This window comes from Mesoplodon bidens (assembly GCF_964165515.1).
Source record: "Mesoplodon bidens genome assembly, chromosome: 4".
Lineage (NCBI taxonomy): Eukaryota > Metazoa > Chordata > Mammalia > Artiodactyla > Ziphiidae > Mesoplodon > Mesoplodon bidens.
In genome coordinates this window covers 139,919,814-139,944,583 of record NC_138160.1, presented here as the reverse complement: position 1 = coordinate 139,944,583, position 24,770 = coordinate 139,919,814, and the positions used below count along the sequence as shown (strand labels likewise).

General features: G+C 56.7%; 1 protein-coding gene across 2 annotated transcripts; it reads right to left on the bottom strand.

The window, feature by feature from the left end:
* Positions 1 to 12,426: 12,426 nt before the first annotated feature.
* CCDC124 (coiled-coil domain containing 124) lies at positions 12,427 to 22,983 on the bottom strand. 2 transcript variants are annotated; one of them, XM_081233643.1, is made up of 5 exons: positions 22,925 to 22,983; positions 17,855 to 18,024; positions 13,666 to 13,855; positions 12,994 to 13,108; positions 12,427 to 12,877 (listed from the first exon to the last, which is right to left on the bottom strand). In XM_081233643.1, exons 2-5 carry the CDS (start codon positions 18,011 to 18,013, stop codon positions 12,670 to 12,672), a joined length of 672 nt encoding a protein of 223 aa, XP_081089769.1. In that variant the 5' UTR covers positions 18,014 to 18,024; positions 22,925 to 22,983; the 3' UTR covers positions 12,427 to 12,669. The 2 variants fall into 2 exon arrangements, with proteins under 2 accessions (XP_081089769.1, XP_081089770.1); XM_081233644.1 differs by lacking the exon at positions 22,925 to 22,983 and adding an exon at positions 22,652 to 22,857.
* Between the last annotated feature and the right edge of the window lie 1,787 nt (positions 22,984 to 24,770).

Sequence of the window (24,770 nt, the reverse complement as noted above, 5' to 3'; positions counted from 1 at the left end):
GGATCAGGGACCTTCTTCAAGGAGCTGACAGTCAGTCTGGTGACTGTCACCTCCTGCCCAAGTTGGCCATGCTATCTGCTTGAATCTCGCCCCTCTGAGACAAGGCTGGCATTGGTGGACAAAGGTAGGGGGTGGATGAAAGTGAAGCTCTGGGTGGGATATACCTGAGTCTCCATTCCAGACAGCCTCTCAACAGCCCACAGTCGGCTGGAAGGGACCTGAGGAACATGCAAGTGAACTTCAGCTGGGAGGCCCTCAGGACTCAGCCCCAGAAAATGACCTACAGACTGGTGAGGGGGTGGAGGCTAAACACAAAGCCCCCTCCTCCAGGGGCCCGAGGGCTGGGCCACAAGTTCAGGGCATTGCCATGGGTCTGGGTGCAGGAGACCTGGGAGAACCTCCCAGGAACTGAAGGACCCAGAGGCAGTGGCCTGAGGAGGGGCAGACTGGCCACCTCCCCCCTCACCCCCAAGCTGCGCATTCACAGAAATCTCAGACCCATCCTGGGTCTAACCAATGACTGCCTGGAAGGAGGTGGGACCCTGAGTCCCCTGTGAGTGTGGGGAAGGTATTCACTCACGCTCTCATTCATTCATTCATTCATCCACCCATTACTTCATTCATTCACATACCCACTGAGCTCCTTCTCTAAGTCTGGTGCTGGGGATGCAGAGTCTGAGACAGATACAAACCTGCTCCTCTTGGAGCTGATCTTCTAGAGAAAGGGAACAAACCTCTCCATGTAAAGGACTACTAAGGCTTCCACACAAAAGCACTGGAAAAGGATCCCATGAAGTTGAGAAAAATAGGAATGGGGACGGGGAGCCTTTAACTACAATGGTCAGGGGAGGCCTCTCGGAAAAGAGAACATTTGAAAGGGGCCAAGGGGCCACCCCAGAAGAGCTGGAAAAGGGTACACCTGGCAGAGCGCACTGCAAGGGCAAAGGTACTGAGGTGAGACAGAGGAGGGTGTGTTGGAGGAAGAGAAGGGAGACCAGTGGGGCTGGAGAGAAGGAGTAAACAGGGTGGGGCGAGTCCCAGAGGCGGGCAGGGGTCCCACTCACAGGGCTGTGTGTGGGAGGGCTCTGAGCAGAGCGGAACTCCTGGAGGGTTAAGCCCCCTAGTGTCCTGTGAACTATGAGGGCAGGAAGGGGACAGGAAGGTCGGGGGGGGGCGGGGGGAGCTGGGGCAGGCATCACAGAGGGCTTGTTCCTGGGCTCTCCAGTATTCAGGGACCTGGAGAAGCTTCATTTATTCTATCGGCATTTATTGAGCACCTCCTGTAGGCAGGGTTTGCACCCCAAGTGGGGGATACTTGTGGACAAAGTCACACAAAATCCCCCAAACTCACGGTTTCAGGCCAGTGGGCAAGATAAGACCTTGAGTCAATAAATATATACAACCGGCCCTTGCAGATGGTTCACAGCAGAAATGAGGCCAGGGAGGGATGGGAAGGGACTGTGCCTGGCATCCCCTGGTCCTCGCCGCGGGCAGCCCAGTGAGGAACCCTCAGTCCCTACTCTGAAGGAGGAGGTGGGAGCCTGGGGGTGACACGCAGGCAGGGAATTGGCTTTGTCATTAGCACGGAGTTCACACAAGCAGCTGAGGTCTGGGAGACCCTGCCACATCCACCAGGGGACCTGCCCTGGGGCTGTCTTGTTCATTCAGCTGGCAGCGGCATCCCTGCTCGAGACACTTAACTTCTCCTCCCTCCCTCCTCACTCTCGATCTGGAAGGCTCCAGACTAACTCTTCCCCCCCAGAGTCCCCCACATCCAATGGGACCCCAGCCCTGTCCACCTAAATTCGCTCCAGGCCACCCCTCTGTCCCCATCCCTACAGCCCGTGCCTTGGCATAAGCCCTGGGGCAAAGGCTCGATCGTCAAGCACAGCGCCCTGCTGCATGTTCTGGTTTGAACAGTATCTCTCCCAGATGCCAGTTCATCCAGGACCTCAGAATGTGACCTTATTTGGCCACGTTATTGGTCTTTGAAGATGTAGTTAAATTAAGGTGAGGTCATACTGGATTAGGGTGGGTGCTAATCCGATGACTGGTGTTCTTATAAGAAGACCACATGAGAAGACACAGACACACACACAGGGCAGAAGACCACATGAAGACAGAGGCAGAGACTGGAGTGATGCAGCCACAATCCAAGGAACATCTGGTGCCACCAGCGGCTGGAAGAGACTTCTCCCAGAGCCTTCAGAGGGAGTGTGGCCCCACCAACACCTGGATTTCAGACTGCTGGCCTCCAAAATGTGAGAGAGTATATTCCTGCTGTTTTAAGCCACCCAGGTTGTAGTCATTTATTACAGCAGCCCCTGGAAGCTCATACAGTGGTCATGGACAATGGACTGTCCCTCTCTGAGCCTCAGTTTCCTCAGCAGGGCAACGAGGACCCTCCAAGGGCAGGGGGAGGGGCTAGGGAGCTAATCCCCATTAAATGTGCCAGGCATACTGTGATGGCTGACTGGATGCTCCCAGTTGCTACTGGCCTGATCATGACCTGGACCATTTCAAAAGCTCCTTCCTGACCTCTCGGGCTCCAGTCCAGTCTCTGCTAGGCCCCCAGAGGGATCTTTCCTTGCTAAAATATGATCATGTTGCTGCTAATTCCTAGTGCTCAGTGGCTCCCCGTGGCCTGCACGGCATCTGTATGAATAGATCCCAGGCATGGCTCCAATTGGCCACTGGCAAACTCCTATTCACCCTTCAAGACCCAGCTCAAAGGGCAAGAACACCTCCTCCAGGATGCCTTCCTAGATTTCCCCAGGCACAGTGAATCCCTCCTTCCCTCCCCATGGTCCCTCAGCATGAGGCAGAAACCTGGCCACAAACAGTTCATCCTCCATGGCCAGCTCAGTCCCAGAATCTGCCCACTCTTCTCTATCCCTGAGACCCCACCCTGGTCCTGGCCCAGCTGACTACTCAGATGCCCCTTTGGCCTCCTCTCTGGGCTTCTGTCACTTCCACTCTTGCCCCAGTAGTCCCTGTTCTCCACGGAAGCCACAGGGGCTTTTGAGAATCATAAATCAGGCTATGTCTCTCCCCTGCTCACACACCCTCCATGGCTCCCCAGTGTTTTGCAGTCCACTCCTTCACCTCAGCCCCTGCCTGCAGACACCTCTGCCCTCACTCTCCTCCTTGCTCATTCTGTTCCAGCCACACCAGCCTCCTCACTGTTCCTCAGACATGCCAAGCTTCTTTCTGCCTCAGGACCTTTGCACATGCTGTTCCCTTTGCCTGGTATGCCACTCTCCCAGCCCTTGCCTGTCTGGCTACTCTCCTCTTTCAGGTCTTACCTCATGGTCAGTTCCCTGGAGAGGTCCCTCTGCCCAACTACAGGAGCCTCCCCTATGCCCCAGTCATTCTCTAATACATCTCCATGTTTTATTTTCCTCCCAGCACATATCACAAGGGCATATTTGGCCCTGCTTCAGTCCTTGCTGTGTTCCCAGTGCCCAGTCCCGGGACCGGCATACCATAACTGCTTAGTCTTTGTTGCTTAACTAAATGATCCCACACATCTGGGACTGGCACTTCTGTCCTCTTCACATAGGCAGCTTACTGCCGACGCCAGAATGTCCATCAACATTTGCAGGAGAAAGAAGAAGCAAAGGAGCTCCTCCCCAAGGGTTGTCCCCAGGGAGTGAGGCCACGGGATCTGGGTGGTGGAGACTGTGGGGGTTAGGGTCCCTCCAACCCAGTTCAACTCCCTCCTTCTGGCTGTGTGACTCTGGGTGGATCACCGAGCCTCTCTGAGCAGGTTCACCACCACCAGTGATCAAAGAAAGTGGACAGTGACTCTCCAGGGGGCTCTAGAATGCATAGTCATAATAATAATAATTATTATTAAATTATTAGTATTGTTTCAAAGGTTGGCACTTTTTTCTTAAGTCACCAGTTTTTCTATCCAACTCCTGGCCCCCTGCCCCCGACCCCCAAATGTGACCTGAGTTTGCGATTCACTCACCCTCCCTCGGGTGCAGGGGTCTTCCTGATGAGGCACCACCAAACGGCCTGTCCCCTTCAGTCCCACTGGGCTACCACTTGGCTGGCAGGGGGTTGTGGCTGCTTTTCTTTCCCCCTTGACCTGTAAGGACCAGACATGGGTTGTGGGGTGGAGCAGGGCCCCAGGAGGGCAGGGGGCGGACAGCTCCCAGACGGCAGTGGTCTTTAGAACAGATCTACACTCTGACAAGCTGGGTTACCTTGTAAGTTTTAGGGAAACTCAGGATCAGTGGCATTGTCTGTCCAGTGGAGCCCTGTTTCCTCCCGCATGCCCCTTGGTGAACCCTGGCTGATACATTCCCCCCATACCAGGCCCCCTCCCTGGAGGACCCCTTCCTTCCCCTGACACTGAATGCTCTATCTGCCTTTCCTCAGGCTGCTCCCTTGTCTTCCTCTCCCCCCCTCGCCCCCACCAATTCCTTCACCACAGGGAAAGCTGGGTGGGTGAGGCTAGGATGGGCTGGTGTGAGGATAAAGGAGTCAGGAACCTCTGGCTTGACTGGCTCTATTCCTGGCTGCCCCTAAATCCTCCCCTTTTTGCAGCTGCCCTGGGAACTGTAGCTCCCTCACAGTATTCGCTGTCTATACAGGGCTGTCTCCAGAATCCCCATATGACCACAGTGCCCATGTCTTGCCCTGGAGGAGAGGGCAGAAGGGGACACAGGGCAGCCCCATGGGGCAGAGGGGTGGGGGAGATCCCAGAATGGGACTGAAGGGAAAACTCAGCTGGCTGTGAACATCACAGCTGTCCTTTCTTTTGCCAGCGTCTGGGGTGGGAGCCAATGGCCGCCTGCATGGCTCAGGGGCTGCCTGTTTTAGCCAGGGGGACTTTGGAGTTGACTCTGGCCCTGGTAGGGCAGGGGGATGGTAGAACCCATCAACCAGCAGATGGGTGAATCAGACTGGACATTATTCTATGGGCTCACGATGCTCGGCTTGCCCATCTGGAATCCCCCCCGTCACGTCCCAGGGATTCCCTTCAAGGTCTTGGGCAGGCCTGGGGAGGGGGGCTAGGGGGCATGAGGGACCTCGGAGCCAAAAGGAGGGAGCCAGGTGGTGGTGGTGGGGCTTCTCCATTCACTCCTGTCTGGGCCTCTAGCAGGGTGGAGAGACTTGGGGAGAGTGAGAGAAACCCTCCTCCAGTTCCAGGGTCCCCAGACAGGGCCCTCACACCTGTGGTTAAATGCAGGGAGCGGAGGACCCTAGAGCTGACACCATCTGCTGGGTTCTGAGGTTAATGAGCCACAAACCCAGCTCTGCTCCTGCCCAGTTGCATGACCTTGGCTAAGTGCTAACCCTCTCTGGGCCTTTCTCCCTGTCAATGGGGGTGGGGGTAGGAGAAGAAGCTTAGGGAAGAGAGAAGAGCGTGAGCTCCAAAGAGCAGGCGCTCAAACGCACAGTAGGCTGGCAGGAGGGGGTTCCCTTCCACTCTGCAGCAAGGCCGGCCGGGGGAATCCCTGCCACACACTGGGAGAGAAAGGCCTGGGGGGAGGGGGAGGTAATGGGGAGGGGCAGTGGGACCAGTCCTCCCCCCCACACACACACACTGAGGGCGGCGCGGGAGGGTGCCCATGTCTCCACCCTCTCCTCCGTGGGAGGACGTCTCCGCATCCCAAATTCTGGGACCGGGAGCCCCCTTCTCCAGGGGTTGGGGGCCCTGGAGCTGACTCGGGGCTTGGTGTTGGGGGAGAATGGAAGGGGTTTCCTTCCCTCCCGCAGCTCCCCCTTTGAATTCCCCGAGTCGGGCAAACCCAGACCTATACTCCCACCGAGGAGAAGGGGAGCGCCGCTGAGACCTCCACCCTGTAACCCACCCGCCTACTGCCTACTCACCGGCCGGAGTCGGCCGCAGCAGCTGGAGCCCCCGCGCCTGGCCCGAGCGCGAAGACAAGTGCACCGCCGGGCAAGGGCGTGTGAGCCGGGAGGGTGTGCGCGCGCCGCCGCAGAGCTGACCCCCTCCCCGCCGTTCTGGGCCCCGCCCTGCCGCCCGGGGAGGGGGCGCCGACCGCGCAGAGGGAGAAGCAGCCGGAGGCTGCCACCGCGCGACCCCCTCCCCCGCCACGCTGCTCTAGAAGTGGGGGGCGGGAATCCCCGTTCTGGTCTCGCGCAAGCCCCCTCCTCGCAGGGGCGTGCCAGCAAATCTCCTAGGATGCTCAAAGAGCCGAGAGGACCCTCTGCCGCCGCTACCCCGCGGCGCTCATTTCATAGATGGGGAAACTGAGACCTAGACCGGGAGAGCCTCTGGCCAAGGCCCAGAGACCCAGCAGCACAGAATACGGCTGCCCCCCTCACTCTGGGGGCCGCTCCCGGGGTCCGGGGAAGGAGCAGAGGCCAGGGAGACAGAAGAAGGCAAATAACCTCCCCCCACACACATACCCTGAGTGGGCCTGGAGTTACAGGGGGAACCCGGGGGTTTCGAGCAGCTGGTGATATTGCCCGGGCTGGAAGGTCCCAACCCGGGGTGGTCAGAAAACAAACCACAGAAAACTTCTCCGTGTTATTGTTGCATAGCGATATCCTGATATCCGCCCTCTTCCCGCACGATTCCGGGACCCCGCCGAACATGAACCGCAGAGGCCTGGATGGCAGGGTTTGTGAAGGTCACTCTGCCAAATTAGAACAATGCGGCTCCCGAGGTCTGGGTCACTAGGGGATGGGAGATTGAGTCTAGGGCTCAGCCCTCCAATGACCTTGGCTCTGCCCAGGCCCCTATCCGAGTCTGTTTCTCGGAGTGTCTGGATCGGACAGCGCCCACCTCTGGGGTCCCTACAGCTCTCGGGAGTCTGTAGGGCTGCCGGCTACGTCTTGCTGGTTTCCTCCAGCTCTCCCCCTTACCTCCAGGAAGCGCGGCGCCCTCTCAGACCACTGTCTTCTCCCTCTTCGCCTTCTGCCCCCGCTGCTCCGCCCGCCCCGTCTCTGAAACAGCCCCCACCACCTTCTGCCTTGGCCTGGGGTGAGGGGTCTTTCCTCTTGGGAGCCAGAAGGCTTCTACAAGCCTCCATCCTTTTTTCTGTTGTGTTTTTTCCCCTCTTTTCTTCCATTCATTCTAAAAATAGCCCTCCCCCTTCCCCACCCCTAGCATCTCGTGAAAGGTAATGCTCTCCCGGGCGGGGTCCTGAGGCGGGGATTCCGCGGTGCGGGCTGGGCTGGGGGAGGCGGACGGCGGGGCGGATGGGGGGGCGACTGGGAACGCTTTCTCCCCCCTCCCATTATGTGTGTAAGCCGCGCTCAGAGGAAGCCGCCAGCGTGACCGTGACCATGTGTGGAGGGAAAGAGAACAAAGCGGCAGGGGGCCTCTGGGGTCTGCATTGTGGAGGCAGAGACGGGGAGGGCTGCGGGAACAGCGGGGACTCGACAGAGGAGGGGCCTCACACAACACCTCCCTGGGGGTGGCTTCCAGCCTTTGGTGGGAGGCTGAGGCCCGTGTGAGGGAGAGTCGCGAGCCAGTGGTGGCAGGGCACGCATCATTTGGGGTGTCCCCCGCCCTTGAACACCCACAATTGCCCCGTGGGTCCCCCAGAACGTCCCCTCCCAGTCCCGCAGCTCATGTGTCCCCAGTGTCTCCCCACAGTCCCTTCTCTGTGATGCAGCCACAGAATTCCATCCTCACCCATGTGACTGGTCACGTCCTGCCCCACATTACAGGCAATCTCCTGCTTGAACCAAGAGGAGGATCCTGACTCAGCCCGCTCCTGGAAAGGCCACGTGGTCCGGCCCCCACGTGGGGGCCCTTTACCCCAGCTTTTCAGCTGTCACCCTGTCCAGCCACGGGGCGTTTGCATCTGCTGTTCCTTCTTCCAGGATCACCCTTTCCTGGCTCTCTTCACCTCTTATTGTCTTTCAGAAGCCCGGTCCAATGTCACCTCCTGCCTAGAGTCCTTCCTTATCTGGCAACATCATCCTAGGTTACTGTCCTCATTCCTGGTGGGAGCGGGTCTGTTCACTTATTCACCTTCTGTTTCCCCCAGGGGAATGGGGGCCCCCCCGGCGCAACTTGGGCCTGGCTGATGAGAGGAGGAGGCCAACTCTGATCCAGCACCACCCCAGGAGCTACCCAGCTCCAAATAAAGGGATGGCATCACCCTCTGCCCAGTGAGCTGCCCCAGAAAGCACCCCTAGGACATGGCACAAAAGACGCAGGGCGTCACCTAGGACATTAAAACTAAAAGCACAATCAGGGGCTCAAATGTTCCCCATCTGAGGACTGCTTAGCCCGTTACCAGAATAACATGCCCCTGGGAAAAATGATCCATGGGACCGAGTTTCTGGCCTGTTAAGCAGAAGCCAGGTGGGAGGTGCGACTTGTTTCAGTGGGAAATAAATATGAAGAGCAAAGATGAGAAGTGGGGAGAGGGGGAGGCAGTGAGGGGCAGCCCAGCTCCAGGGGCTCTCAGGGGCTGACCTTTCCCGTTATTAGCTTTCCCATAATGTTTTATTATCTTATACTTTTTGAAACCAAGGGGAGGATAAAAGGAAAATTACTTTGCTGGAGGGTACAAAAGCTCGGAGAGGGTGTGTGCCCCTAAGGGATGGAAAATGCAGCTGTGTTGAAAAATCAAGTACTCCCCCCAGTACTTGCCTCCATAAAACTACCCTCCAATGTTTTTCCGAGTGTCTGCTATATGCTTATGTGCCCAGAGATTGAGGGGGAGTCTGGAGTAGGAGCTTCCTGGGTCGCAGGCTGAGAGTAAGGAGCCCAGGAAGTTCAGGGAGAAGGAGGTGATGGCAGCTGGCATGGCGGGGACATTATGTCACCTCCGCAGGGCCAGGCCCCAAGGCAGAGGGTTTGGAGGGGCTATGGGGGGGCGGGGGTGGGGGAGAGAGCGCGAGCGCCCGCAGGAGAACCTGAAGGTGCTGTGGGAGACGTGCCTTTGAGCATTTCACTGCCTGGCCAGGACTCCACCTCAAGGTGTTGTTCGAAGCCAGGAGGATGGGAGATGGCATGGGAGGGCACCAGTATGCAGGGCTGTGGGGCACCAGGGAGGTGAGAGACAAAGGCATCATCTGAGAGGTCCCAGTGGCTTTCAGAAAGGCTCAAGGGACAGGCGGGGTGGGGGGCGGGGGAGGGCAGGGAAGTGGTCCGACCAAGATTAGGGCTGCCAGTAAAAACAGTGCACGGAATGAGACATACTTAAAAATTATTCATTGCTTAACTGAAAGTCAAGTTTAACTGGTGTGTCCTGTACCTTTTTTTTTTTTTTTCTAAATCTGGAAATCTTAGACTTGGATTTCATGGCTCAGCAAACCTGGGGTTTGCTTTGTCCTGAAGGTGTCCGTCCTCTCCCCCAGTCACCTCTACACCCCGCCGTGTTCCCTTCAATAAGCTTCTCTTTGTTTCCCTCATATTGTCCGTGTCCTTTAACTGCTCCCCAACTTCCTCCTCCGTTCCTTCCTTTTCCTCTATTGTCCCCCTCCCTCTACTCTCTCCCTCCTTACCCCCTCCTCCGATCTCCTCCGGTACCCCTCTCCCCACCACCCCCACCCTTTCCCATTTCCCCCTACCTTCTTCGGCACCCACTCCGCCTCCTCTTTCCACCACAATCCTCCCCTATCCCACAGCCCCTCCCTCCGCGCTCACCCCCTTCCCTGGTGCCCACCTTCTCCAGTCCTCCCCACACACCGCCCCCCGCATCGATCCCTCACGCGCACGAAGGGAAACCCCAGCCGCAGGCGCGGAGCCCCACGCAGGCGCAGAGCCGCCCGGCTTCCCCGAGGCTGCCGCCGCCCCCGCACTGCGGCGGGCGCGCCCGGTTGCCAAGGCGACGGCCAGGGCCGGAGCGGGAACCCGGGGAAGACCCTGCGCTCGCTCCCTCCCCAACCCAAGCCTCAGCGAACCCCACTCCAGTTTGAGCCGGTTTCCCCGCCCCGCCCCCAGTGCGCACTGCGGCAGGTGAGGATTCCCTGGCCCACAGGGCGGGGGTCGGGCGAGGGTCCACGCATGCGTGCCGGGCGCGGCTTTTCCGCCCCGACTCGCGCACGACGGGAAAGCCCTGGCGGCGTTGAGATAACCCCCGCGCAGGCGCAGTGAGTGTCCGGCGTCCCCGCGGCACCGCCTGGTCGTCAAGGCAACGCGCGCGGGGAGGGCTGGGAGCGCTCGGAACTCCCGTCTCACGCCCCCTCCCGCGCACTGCGGCGAAGCCGGGGATTCCCTGCTGCCTGCACGCATGCGCGAGCCTGGGATTCCGCGGGGATGAGACCAGAAAGCGACAGAAGAGGATTTTCTTTGAAACAGAACAGTCGTTATTACCGTCGTCTTTATGTGTGAGGAATGAAGGCGGCCCTCTCAGCACCTGTCCTGAGTTTTACCTTCATTCTCTGGCCTACCAGCCGTCCCCCTACAAGTCCCCAGCAGAGCTTGCCACGCGCAGCTCCGGTGCTCTTCCTACTCTCTGCTCACACACCTGCCATGGCTCCCCGTCGCCCTGGGGCGAAGTCCCATTCATCGCTCCATTCTTCAGCGTGGCGTCCAAGGCCCTGCACGCTCCGCTGGCTTCTTCCCTTCAGTTAATCACCATTGGTCCCCGATCTTCCCTAATCGCCGGCCACAAATACCCCAATGTGGCCATGCAGGAGGTTCCTTTGCCAAGCTCTTCTTCAGTATCTGCCCTTCCTAGGCACCATCTCGTTGATTCTCGAGATGGCCTAGGATTAGATATCGTTTCAGTCCTGTTTTATATAGGCGGAAACAGGCTCAGACCCATTAAGGCCCTGGCCTAAGGCCCCCAGAGGTAAGAGGGGGAGCTCAAATGGCTCCACTTGTGGGGAGCCATCTGGGCTCCTCCACCCGTTATTCGGCTGACACCTCAAGCCCCAATTCCAGGCCCCACCTCCACCCCGCTGGCTCACCAACAGTCTGGGTGCTTCCTGGCTATGTGACACAGGCAGATGACTTAGTTTTCCCATCTAGAAAGAAGATCAATATAACACAGGGCTGTCCCCGGGGCTCAGTTAAATGACATTACCATGTGCTAGGCCAGGGCCCAGCATCCAGTGGATGCTTCTCACAGCATCTCACAGTGGATTCTTCTCACAGTCCTCCCTGGTGAGGATTCAGCTCACTGGCACTCCCTGTAGGGCTCCTTCCATCTGTCTCACTTCCCTCAACCCCCACGGGGTCTTCCTGGGGTCCATCCTAGATCCCTCACACGCCCCCTAGTCCTTGTCTCAGAGTTGGTTCCTAGGGAAATCCCCAAACTAAGCCAGTGCTCAATATATGTTGGTTAGTTTTTATGTCAGCTACCATTGTTTCAGGTACCTGCCATACTGCACTTCAGCTGTACCCAATTATTAACGGCACCCCCCCCAACCTTGAACAGAAGTTGTGACCTCCAGGACTTTGCATGTGTGGTTCCTTCAGCCTTTTCTGTCCCTTGTCTGTGTGGAGAACTCCCCTGCTTCAAGGCCCTCCCTCCATGAAGACTTTTACCTCCCTACTTCTGGGCAGAGCCTGGCTCCCTTAGGCTCAGCCGTGACCCCACAGAGTTGGGGACATCTGTGAGGGTCTGCATCCGAGACTTGACACCTGGGAGAATAGAGTTCTTGGCATAGGCCTGAGAGGGAACAAGTCTGCTGTGTCGGAGAAGTTGGGAACAAGGAGATAGTGGGGACAGAGCTGGGGGGCTGGTGGAGAGTGAGGGGGATAAGGGCCAGAGGTGCAGGGGCAGGCTTGTGAGTGCAGGGAGGGTGTCACTTGAATGGGAGCCCATAGCAGTGACCTGGTAAATGTGTGGACCCTGCCCCAGACACTTGGGCCCATCTCCCAGCTACCCTTCCTCTCTACTGACTCCCTGAGGCCAACTAAGCTCTAGGAAGCCAGAACTAAGTTGAGCTCTCACCCAGCCCTTCCCAGATATTTGGCCTCCGATGGGATACTCCTTTCTACCCGGATCCACCTGCCCACTCCAGCCTCCAGGCCCTTGCCTGCCCAGTGCCCTGCCTCTGCGATGGAAACTGACTCATCTTCCACTAAGGCCTGCTCTAAAGAAATCCTCCACCAGGAAGCCTGCCCTGTTATTCCAGTTGCCTCCCGTGTTGGAATAACAGCAGAACAGCCTGCACCTCCTGACCCCAAGCACAGTGTGTGACCTGACTGCTGACTCTGAACCAGAATCTCAGGGTGCCAACAACTCGCCTCCAGCTCTCCTCTGGTTCCGCCTCTGAAGTGCTGTGTGACCTGGAGCCAGTGCCTCAACCTCTCTGAGCTACCCCCAGCAAGGCTTCCAGGGGATGATGGTACAGGTCTCTCACTGGATAACTGGCCCAGCCGGGAGCCGAGCACAGTTCTCAGCTAGCTGCTAGGACAGGAGCGCGGTTGGGGGCCCCTGTCTTCTCTGGCTGTGGCCTGTGCATTCCACCTCATTCCAGCCCTTCTTTCCCACCACCCACCCAGTCACGTAGACTTCAAGCGCACACTCTGCCTCACTGACTGCCTTTATTGTGCACTCAGCCCCAGGGCACTGGCGCGTGCAGGAAGGGCGAGGGGTGTCACTGGAGCAGGGACCCTCGGGCGGGAGGTGTGGCCAGTGATGCCTCCTAGCCCCCAGGACACGCGCCGTGGCCCCCAGACATCTCTGTAACCCTCAGAGCTGACCCAGCAGAAGGGCGTGTGGGGTCGTGACCCTGGCCGCCCACGGGGCGTCTCCCCCAGTTCCAGGCTCACTTGGGGGTGTTGAAGGGCACGGCGCGCTGATTCATGGGGTTGTCCGGCGAACGCAGCCACTCCTTCTTGAGCATCTGCTTCAGCTGTGACAGCCGCATGTTGGGGTTTTCTTGCTTGAGCCGGGGCAGCTGCGCCACCTCGAAGGCATTGAATGCCGCCCGCATTCTGCGCTCAGGGTGTCTGTCTGCCGCCTCCTCCGCCACGCTGGTAAAGACGCAGCCGTCAAGGGGGGCTGGGGCGTGGCCCGCCCCGCCCCCAGAGGCTCAAGCTCCCCTCCGGGCCCCAAGCCCCACCCCAAAGACCTAGGCTCTGCCCCGTACCTGAGCACTGCGATGGCATCCTCGATGGTGCGCGCCTCCACGCTGCCCTCCTCCAGCAAGCGGCGGTTCACATTCTCCTCCAACGGCACTTCCAAGTGGCTCTTGGCTTTCTCGGCTGGGGGCGGGAGCGGCCGGGGGACAGAGACATACCAGAAACAGAGAGAAATAAGCAGAGACGAAGAGTTCCATGGAGATGAGAGACACCAGAGGGGAAGAAGCAGGGGAGAAAGGGAGGGAGGCAGGCAGGCAGAGAGGGATGCGGGAGGATGGAAACGCAACTTGAGCTCCCCGCCCAGTCCTACCTTCGGGATGGGCCAGTCCTGCCCGCCCAGTCCCCAAACTAACTTCCCTGCAGCCCACCACAGCCCACCACTCAGGAGGCACCTCATACGTGGCTGCTGTCTCCTCACCTCGGGGCTCCACATCAGCTGTGGGGACCCCGGGGAGCACAAGCCAGGGTCAGGTGCAGAGTAATTACACACGTGTGTGCCTATGGCATCTGTGATCAGAGCCAGCCCTGCAGAGACACCGCCCACCCACCCTTCACCTTGCAGAGCCCAGGCAGCTTCTCTGGAGGTGAGGAGGGGGGTCTGGACTCAGTCCAGGGGGTAGGCCCACTGCCTATTGTTTATCAGGTAAAAGGGCAGCTCCAGAGTGGGCCGAGGCCCCCACCTGGGTCCGGGGCTTCCTTGTGCTGATGGTCTCGGCGGAGCGTCTCGTCAATCTGGGCGCGGGTGACCTTGCTGGAGGTGGCCACTCGCGGGGTCTTGCTGCCCTTAAGCCTTAAGTCCTCCTCCTCCAGCAGCCGCTGTTTCTCCTTCTTGCGCTCCAGCTGCTCCAGGCGCCGCTTCTCCTTCTCCTCCTGGGGGATTGGGAGTCAGGAGTGGACCCGTCCCACCGGCATGGGGTCCAGTTTCCATCTCAACCAGTGTGGATGGAGGCCTTGCTGTGTGCTAGACCCCGTGATGGGCGTAGGGGACACGGATGGGAGCACAATGAGCCTACCTGGGGGCTCCCATCCTATATGACTAGGGAACAACAGGAAACCTTGGCCAAGGCAGTGGGTGGGTGGCTCCTGAAGAAAAAGTGATACCTGGGCTGGAGGAGGAGCCAGCCAGGAAAAGAGCTGGGGAAGAGGAGAGTCCTTAGTGGTGGGAATGGTGGGTGCAAAGGTCCTGAGGCAGGAACCACCTAGCATGACAGAGGAACAGCACAGAGGCTGGTGTGGCTGCAGGAAGGAGAAGTGTGGAGGACAAAGACGTGGGGAGGGCAGAGGTGGTACCATGGGGAGCCTCAAGGGCATGGGGAGGGGTTTGTACTGGATTCCAAAGGTGACAGGAGCCACTGGGGTCTGTACCCATTTGCCAGCTGGGACAGCGCTTCTGGCTTTATGAGCCAGGAGACCTTGGGAGGCACCATCGAAGTGTTCTCAGCTGAGCGTCACAGGGGCTGGGACTGATCCCACCTTGGCTCCCCAGGGAGGCTCGGATGCCAGCTGGTCGAGGGGACATGTGGCCTGTAGGACTTGTCCTTGGCCGCTGTCCCTCCACTGCCCCAGGGACAGAGCGAGGTTCTGGTTCCTTTGTAGTGCAGTGTGGCTGTGTGGCCGTAGGCTTGGAATATTCTGCTGCCTCCCGCCAGCACTCCCAAAGGGCCCTGTACTGCAGGCACTCCCACCCGTCCACTCACTGCCTGCAACTCTGCCATCTGCCCGCCAGGCCTCAGGGACAGGCCCTATGCCTGCAGTGTCCCCCGTGACAGGGCTAACTGCCCCAGAAAAGGGGTTCCTGAGGACACGTACTGGGCCTCTGACCTCCAACCTGCCTGCATGATAGGAAAGAAGCCGGAGTGGGGGGGGGGACAGGGAGGGTGGCAGTTAAAGATCAAGGCTGTTTGGGCACAGCTGCTAGGATCCCATGTCTGTGGTCAGACACCTGGGGTAGGGCCATCGTGCTCTGAGTCTCAGTTTCCCCATCTGTCAGAGGTAATGTCCTCCTGAGGCTCCCCAACCACGCTCCATGACCACATGGTGCGTGTACAGCCCATGTTCACCCTGTCCACAGCACGGCCTTGCCTCAGGGCCTTTGCACTAGCTGCTCTACCCTGCTGGAGCACCACTGCCAGCTTCCTTTCCTGATTAACTCTGGCTCATCCTGAGCTCCTGGCTCTCTGTCCTTCTGCTCTACCACACGGCTCTTTCCTGTGTTCCACAAACCTCTGTTTTCTAGTCTTCCGATTATCTGGTTAGTCCCTGAGGCAGGAGGCAGGCCCTGGCCCAGCACACAGTAGGTGCTTAAGTAAAAGTGGGCTGGATGAATGAGTGAATGAATTCCAGAAGGCTCCAATCTCAGGAAGGACATGCAGAATGGGGCCATTAGTCTTAGGGACATGGGACTGAGACGGGAACATGAGCATTTATACTTTGATATTCGGCAGACTTTTTTGAAAAAGAAGCTCGCAGTTTTTTATAAAGGCCAATTAGCACTTGGCAGTATCTGGTGATGGGTGAAGGATGAGGCTGTGGCGAAATATTCTGGAGCCATCAAAAATGAGCCTTATAAATAACTGAGATGGAACCCAGAGAGTCAGGTGCTCATTGCTGAGTTGCTTAATATGGAACAAATGGAAACGAAATGCCAACCTCTGGGCGGGGCGATGAATTACGGCCCAGCCCAAGGCTGATGCCTGGTGGCTGGCAGAAATCTGGCTGTGCGATCCCATTTAATGGAGGACATGGCCTTTAGGGTATGGCATTGGGTGAGAAGAGCCTTTGGTGTCACATGGGCGGGAGATGCTGGGGATTTTTTAGTGTTTTGGAACAAATGTGGATTTGTTTCTTTTTCATAAAAACAGTATCTTTTTAAAGCAGCTGTCACGTAAGGAAAGAAAGAGGGACCGGGTGTGCTGTGTAGACTGTGGGTCCCCCTCACCCATCAGCAGGAAGAGGGACAAACAAAACCCAGAAAACCACCCCATGGGGAAGGAGAACCATCAATAGCTCCAGGTAAAACACTCAGGAAGGGGGGTTCTCTGGTGGTCTAGTGGTTAGGATTTGGCGCTTTCACTGCTGTGGCCCAGGTTCAATCCCTGCAGCATGGCCGGAAAAAAAAAAAAACACTCAGGAGGGGGGACTGCCTGGGAGGGGCATGGGGGCTGGGAATGTTCTAGAGAGCAGGGGTTGGCAAACTCTGGCCCTCACCTGTTTTGGTAAAGTTTTAGCCTATTTGCATACGGTGGCTTTGTGCTACAGCAACAGGGTCGAGTAGCTTTGAGAGCCTGTCTGGCCCCTATTGCCTGTCGGACCTCTGCCCTGTGTGTTCTTCCAGGTGTGTGCTACACAGGTGAGTGGACAGGCAAATGCTCCCTGGGCCACACCCCTGGGGCATGGACGCTTGCAAGGCTATTAGTCAAACCTCATCACAAACCAGAAGGCAGATCCCTGGCTTCAGCTAGCGCCAGCCTGGCTCCAGCCCCTCCTCACAGCCCTGTGACCTGGACTTCCTGCTTTGTCTGTGCCTCGGTTTCCTCATTTAGAGGATGGGGATGACATCGAGGCCCAAGATGCAGGCCTGGGGAGGGCTCCTGGGGCCCTGGGCTGGGCTGCTGCCTCTGGGACTGTGGAAAGGTCTCTGGCTTTTCTGTCTAGATAATGGATCCTTGGCAGACATTAGTTTTCCTTTTGGGTTTTCAACTTTCCTATATTGTCAAAATGTTGACAGACAAAAAGAAAATTTAAAGACCTCCATGGACCCAGTGCAACATGGAGGACGCTGAGGGGAGGGAACCAGTGATATTCAATTCCAACTAAAAACAAGGCAGGATCCAGCCCTGCACAGAAGGACAATGGGAAAAACTCACAAAAGTGCCCAGGCGCCCCCTGAACTGGGCATGCAGGGATGGTGTGTCACCACTGCTATTCCAGAACCTTTAACAGTCCCAGCTGGAGCCTCTCACCAGCCCAGGGGACTAGAAGAGGCTAAGAATGGTTTCTGGTGCCACCTACTGGGCCAAGAGGGTCAGCATCAGCCCTGAACCACTCCCAGACACCAATTAAGCACCCACTGTGTGTGTGGCGCTGCGGCCCGGCAGGAGACAGCCAACCATCCTTGCCCTCTTTTGTGTTTTTATAAACACCTGGAAATGCCTGCAGGCCCCAGGTCAGCAGGTCAGAAACAGGATCTATCAGCTTGTGTCAGCCTCGGCACTGCTGAAGTCGGGCGGGCTCACTCTGCTGTGGGGCCATCCTGTGCACTGCCAGGTGTTGAGCAGTATCCTCGGCCTCTGCCCACCAGATGCCAGTAGCACCCTCCAGCTGCCAGTTGTGACAACCAAAAATGTCTCCAGATGTTGTCAAGTGTCCCCTGGGTGCGAAATCGCTCCAGAGTGAGGTACTGCCAGGCTAGACCAGCCCTGGCATCACAAGAAGGAGAGAAAGAAGCTCGTGGAGGGCTTGCCATTCCCTAAATGTGCCAAGTCCTGGCCACCCCAGGGTCTTTGCATGAGACTTTGCCTCTGTCTCTGTCTCCCTTCTTGCCCTTGCTCCATGTCCAATGACTCCTCACCCTTCAGGCCAAAGACCCAGGGGCCTCTCACCACTTTCTACTGGGTTGACCACCCACCTTGCCCATGGGTGGGGCATGGGAGCCCAGGGCCCACCCACCTTGCCCATGGGTGGGGCATGGGAGCCCAGGGCCCACCCACCTTGTCCATGGGTGGCATGGGAGCCCAGGGCCCAACCACCTTGCCCATGGGTGGGGCATGGGAGCCCAGGGCCCACCCACCTTGCCCATGGGTGGCATGGGAGCCCAGGGCCCAACCACCTTGCCCATGGGTGGGGCATGGGAGCCCAGGGCCCACCCACCTTGCGCTGTTCCTTCCTCATGACGTGTTTGTCCTCATCCTTCCAGTAGGCATCCTCCAACTCCTTCTGCTTCTTGGCATCAGCTGCTGCCTTGGCCTCAGCCCTCCGTGCCCGGGCCGCTGCCGATTTAGTGTTCTCGCCCTGGAACTTCTTGGGCATCCCTCAGAACGCTGTGAGTGGAGGGCAGGGACCAGTGACTCTGGGGCATCCACCCTTGGCAGCCCCAGACTCACACCTGTGCAGCTACGACCCCCTTGGGGCCTCAATAGCTCTGTCTATAAAACAAGGGCTTTGGATTTATTCAGCTCTTTTTAAAAAAATCTACTGACGTGAATTTTACATCATACAAAATGAACCATCTTAAAGTGCACGGTTCAGTGGTATTTAGCACACTCACAATGTTGTGCAACCATCACCTCTATCTAGTTCCAGAACATTTCCATCACCCCCAGAGGAGACCCGTCCCCATGAGCAGTCCCTCCCCCACCTTCCTCCCCAAGCAACCACTAATCTAATTTCTGTCTCTATTGATTTGCCTATTCTGGACTTCTTTCACTCAGCATCATGTTTTCAAGGTTCATCCAGGTTTGAACATCTGTCATTCCTTTTTATGTCTGAATAATATTCCATTGTATGGATGGGCCACATTTTGTTTATCCATCTGTCCATGATGGACACGTGGGTTGTTTCTACTTTTCAGCTCTTACAAGTCATGTTGCTCTAGATCCCTGCGGGCCAGTCTGTGTGTGGACCCTCCCACTCTGCCGGCTATGAGGCCTCAGTGTCCCGGCCCCACAGCCCTGAGGCCGAATCCCCCTTGCTCTGGGTAAGCAGCTGCCATGAACTGTTCCCAATGACCCAGCCCAGGCTCGCACAGCCAGGAGATTTTAGAACAATCGTAAAGCTGTTGTCCAGTGGGCACCTGGTCTGTGTGAGTCCCATACTGGGTGCTGGGGAAATGATGACACCAAATGGGAGGTGCCACCCTCCCCACACCCGGTCCCCTACTAAGCATTTTATATGGCCCAACTACATTGAATACTCTCAAAGCCTTAAACACGGGGACTGTCCTTATTCCCCTTCGAAGGTGGGGAAGTCAAGGTACCTGGCTAAGTTGCATAGGGCTGAGCCTGGAGTCTCACCTCCAAAGCCTGCCTTTCAGGTGAGGAAGGGAAGCCAAGAAATTAAGATCACCCCACCTCCAGAGTGCTGACTGAGGACACAAGCACTGTGCGGTCAGGGCAAGCCTTCAGCTCTCTGGGCCTCAGTTTTCCTCATCTGGGAAATGGGCTGATGTCCCTCACTCCTGGTTGTCCTCTCCCCACTGAGACTCTCCAGCTCAGTCCCTTGCTGAACCTTGGAGAAGTAGGCCCAGCATCGAAAATGAAGGGGAAAGAATGTGGGGGCCATCCTGACTCAGGCAAACCCCCCACACCAACCTCCTAGCTGTGTGGCTTATGGGGGAGGGGGCTCCCGTCTCTGACCCCTATCAGCTCCTGTTTGCAGCGGTCGTGCATGCTGGGCTAAATGCTTTACATATAGCGTCTTGTGAATTCTCACAACCCTGGCAGGTGACAGCCAAGCTGAGACCTGAAGGACGGTTTGGAGGCAGCTTGGTGGGGATGAAGGGTTGAGACTTCTGGGCAGAAGGCACAGGATGTGCAAAGATCCTGTGGCAGGAACAAGGCCATGCGCTACAGGCTGCATGGAGGCAACTGAATCTGGTGTGGGTGAGCGAGGGGGAAGGGGAGGGAAGAGAGTGAGTGGGAGGGTGTGAGGCTGACAAGGAGGGATGAGAAACAGCAAGGATTTTATTCTCTGGGCACCAGGGAACTGTTAGGCGGCTCTGAGCAGGGCATGAACACATTCTGATTTACGCTGTCATGTGGGTGGGCGAGGGGCTGAGGGAATTACGACGGTGCAATGGGCAGAGCCAGAGGTTTGGAGTCAGACAGAGTTGGGCAATAATAAACGGAATGTTGACTGACTGATGTAGTCTAAACTATGTAATCCCCCAGCAGTAGCAAGGCCAGGTACTTTTCTCCCCATTTTACCGATGAAGAATCTGAGGCTTTGAGAGGGTAAGTGACATGCTCAGGGCCACAGCGTGGGTTAGCGGAGGGGCCTGGATTCCAACCCACGCCCAGCCCCTCAGTCCCAACTCCGTCCTCCTAACCAATGCCCCACCACAGGGTCCCAGCTGGCCTCTCAGGGAACATCATTGCAGATCAGGTCTCTGAGGCCACTGGTGCCCCTCACGTGACACAGAGAGGCCGTCCCTCCAAGCTGCGACTGGGGAGCGAATCCCATGGGGCAGAGCAGGGCAAAGTAAGGGAGATCAATGGACCCAGGAGACTCAGGGTTGAGTCCTGGCTCTGCAATCGTGGCTGAAATGCTCCCCTAAGCCTCAGTTTCCTCATCTGAGAAGTGGGGTTGATTCCAGTCCCTCCCTGCACAGGATGCAAGAGCTGCCACGGCGGGGCTGGATATGCCAGCCTGATCCTGTACTTCTCCCAGCTGCTCCTGGGCCCCCTGAATCAAGCATTCATTACTGAGCCTCTACAATGTACACAACAGAAAACCTCACCTGGATTCCCCAGAAGAGCACTAAGAAGTGGGTGGGGGTCACAGTCTAAGTGTCAGGTGAGGAAACTCCCCACATGCCACCTCTCCCTCCATCTCCCCCTCACTCTCTCAGCAGCAGCCACACCAACCTCCTTGCCTTTTTTCAAGCCTACAAAGCATGTTCCCACCTCAGGGCCTTTGCACTTGCCCTGCCCACCACTTTTGCTCCTCTTTTTACCCAGTTAATTCCTATTTAAACTTCAGGGCTCAGCTCAGGTGTTGCCACCTCCAGGAAGCCTTCCCTGACACACCCCCTGACTCTCAGACCATAAACTTCTCTCTGAGGTACTTGTTTAGGTTGCTATCTATGTTCATTTACAGGATTATTTGACAAATGTCCATCTTCCCCACCAGGCTGGGAGCTCTATGAGGGCAGGGCTGGGACTGCTTCAGTCAGTGCCCTGCAGAGTAGGGGCTCAAAAAATGTTTTGCGCAAATGAATGAACAAGCATCTATTTCCAGGGTTCCCTCAGTATTTACTTCACACTCTGTGTTGTGTCCAAACTCAGCTTCTCACTTCTCTTCCCACTCACTTCCCTCTCCAGCCTCTGAGCCTTTGCTCTTGCTATGCCTTCACCCGATACACCCTCCTCTGTCCCCTCCTCCTGTGAAAACCTGCCCACTCACAGAGACTCAGCCCCAGCATCTCCTCCTCCTCGTGTTGCTTAAGACCCCCAATTCCATCCCAAAGCCTGACAGGGCTTTTCTGACCCCCTCTTCAAGTCAGGACTGAATATTTATGTCCCTCCAAAATTTATATGTCGAAGCCCTAACCCTCAATATGACTGTATTTAGAGACAGGGTTGGGACTTCCCTGGTGGCGCAGTGGTTAAGAATCCGCCTGCCAATGCAGGGACACAGGTTTGATCCCTGGTCCGGGAAGATCCCTCTTAGATGCTGCGGAGCAACTAAGCCTGTGCACCACAGCTACTGAGCCTGCGCTCTAGAGCCCGTGAGCCACAACTACTGAGCCCGTGCACCACAACTACTGAAGCCCGTGCGCCTAGTGCCTGTGCTCAACAAGAGAGGCCACCACAATGAGAAGCCCGCACACCGCAACGAACAGTAGCCCCGGCTCGCCACAACTAGAGAAAACTCACGCGCAGCAACGAAGACCCAATGCGGCCAAAATATAAATTAACTAATTTTAAAAAAAGGTACCTTATCCTTTAAAAAAAAAGAGAGAGAGACAGGGCCGGTAAGAAGGTGATAAAGGTTAAATGAGGTCTTAAGAGTGGGGCCCTAATCTAGCTGTAGAGCTGGTGTCCCTATAAGAAGAGAAAAAGTCACCAGAGCTTGCTCTCTCCACCATGTGAGGACACAGTGAGAAGGTGCGCATCTGCAGGTCCGGAGGAAAGCCTGCATCTGGAACCAAACTGGCTGGCACCCTGATCTTAGACTTCCCAGCCTCCACAATTGTGAGCAAATAAATCTGTTGTTTAAGCCACCCAGTCGGTGGTATTTTATTATGGCAGCCAGAGCTAATACAGACAGCTTTCCTCCTCTGTTTGATAAACACTCACACACATACACTTTGTCATTCAGTAAACACGCATTGTACACCTAGTATGTGTGGGATGCTGGGGAAAGAGGCAGTGCTGATGGGCTTCCTGACAGAATGGGACTCCCAGGCTGGTTGGGAGATAGACAATAAGAGTGGTAACTCCAGATCAGAGCTGTGATGGGGCCATATGGACGCTGAGGAAGTCGGGAGGGGGCTTCTGACCCAGCCTGGGGAGGGATGGGGAGGGGGTGTCAAAGGGCCTCCTGGAGGAGACATCAAAGGAAAGACTTAAGGGAGTGGGGAGATCCAAGCCCCCAGGGGTGTGGGGGAGGCAGGTTGGGAAGGGGATTTGTATTCCAGGGTATGGGAAGGTGCGGAGGGCGTCAGAGCCCTCTTGGTTGGTAAGGAGGTGAACTGGAGGATTGAGACAGAAGCATGGAGCTCAAACAGGGGGTCTAAGGAGTGGCTTTGGCTAAGCAGTGGGTACACTTAGGGGGGAATCAAGACCTTCGTGGTTGATTGGATGTGAAAGTAAGAAAGAGAATAAAAGATGAAACTCAACGCTGCCTCCTCCAGGAAGTCCTCCCGCTACCCCTTCTAGGCTCCCCCAGCCCGTCGTCCCTCTCCCCAGCCCTGATCCCATTGCAAGAGGCCAGGGACGTCCGTACCCAGCTCTGTCACCACCAGGCCTGTAAGCTCCTCAGGAGCAGGACCGGAGATAGGTGGCCTCGAGCACGACGCTGTCCCTCTGGGTCTCAATCGTCCGCTCCGGGAAATGGGAATAGCCCCTGCGGGAGCCCTGGAGACGGTGGTCAAAAGCGCCTCCGTCTCCGAGCACCCCATCTCCAGCCCTCCCGGGGAGGTGGTCCCAGGCCCAGCAGCCCCGCTGGGCCCACCCGCACCCCGCCCCCCGGCTCCGCCCGCGCCGCTGCCGCTCCTACCTCCTTCCCCCGGCGCCGGCCCGGTCGCACCTCCGTGACGTCACAGCAGGGCTTGCGCGTTGAGCCCCAGGGTGCTCGTGCTGATTACGTCTCGGCTCCGTCGCCATCTTGGTAGGGGAGGTGCTGCTTTGGTCTCCAATCCAAGGGCGTTAGCCGTTTCTTTTTGTCTTCAAGAAGAGAATATTTTATAAACCCTCATCCCTTGCGCTCACTTCGTATGTTATCCAGTCAGGAGAGGAGAGCAGAAACTACAATCTGGACCATTGTCTCTACAAAGATGGCCGTTGCCCAGATGAAATGAGTCCTCGGTTTCACATGTGGGTCTGGCGGCGTCAGTCAAGAGTTGCTTGGCCGCCAGGGCGCGCCAGAACCCGCGGTCCGCGCGTGGTGAGTAGGCGCGCTTCGCCGGAGGAAGACTCAGGCCCTTCGCCATCGCTTTGTGCTTTGAAGACGCTCTCCTAGTCCACATTCTCTGCCACCCTCCTGCGAAGTTGAAGTGGGAGGGAGCAGAAGAAAGGGACAGAGAAGTTAACACTCCGCGCTGTCCAGGTGGGGAAACAGGCTCAGAGAGGAATTGAATTTGACCAAAGTGTAATCGAAGGACTCGGAATCCCTCCTCCTGGATTGCTATCCACCCACGCACACACCTTGCTCTTTTATTTTATTCAACAATTAGGTTTTGGGGACCAGTTTGTCCTAGGCACCTATACTTTAGATTTTCTGCATTTACTAAGCCTCAGTGTCCTCATCTGTAAAACTGGTAGTACTAGGGGGCTGAGAATGATTATACTGGGCCTGGCTGTACAGAGAGAAGCAGGGCATGAATTTAGCGGCAGTTTAGGCAGGACGCGTTGACCACGGAGTCCATACTCCAAAAGGCAATCCCAGTGACACTGCTGGCACCTGAGTCTGATTGTTTACCTCCCCTGCTCTCAAGCCTCGAGTGGGTCCCCACTGCCCTGCAGGACTCACCCCATCTTCCCATCTCATCTCCCTCCTCTTCCCCACTCTCTCTCAGCTCCAGCCACACTAGCCTCCTTTCTCCCAATTGCCAGACACAGTCCTGCCTCAGGGAATTTGCCTGTGCTGTTCCCTCTGCCCGCAGCTTTACGCAAGGATGACCCCTTCACTCCTTTCAGGCCTTGGCTCAAATATCCCTTCCTGAGAAAGACCTCCCTGACCTCCCCAAGGATCAATAGTTGGTACGCTGCCCCCAGCCCTCTTTATTTCCTTCATAGCATCAACTTGCTTTGTTGGTTTACCTGTTTATTTTCAATCTCCCCTATGGCTGTGATGTCTGGAGGATGGAACCCCTTCACCTGGAATGATATTTGTCACCAAGAAGAAGGGGCTCAGCATAAACATTTATTGTTGTTCAGTATGGGGTGGGGGGTGAAAGTGCCAAAGGCAACACCTAGTTAAGCTTCTACTGGTAAAGAACCAGGTTTTAAAAAGAAAAAAAAATTTTTTTTAATTTAAAAAAAGAGCCAGGCTTGTCACACCTTCCTGAGGGTGGGAGCCTCTTATGTCTATTGACATATCTGAGGGATACAGGTCAAGTGAATCGTTCCAGAACAAGTTAAGTCTTCTACAAGGAGACTTATGCCACCTCCCAGGCCACAAGGCATGGCTCCCATTCCTGAGAACACTTGACTTCTATTGTTCTGACATTCTATAGCTCTTAGATGCTCACATTCTCAAGTAAGTATTGAGGGTCTACTCTGTGCCTGTGCTAGGAGCATAGCAGTGAATGAGACAGACACAGTCCCTGGTCTCTTGGGGCTCACAGTCAGGAAGTCATACAAAAAATTATGATCCTAACCTTGGCCGGAAGATGTGCCCCGTG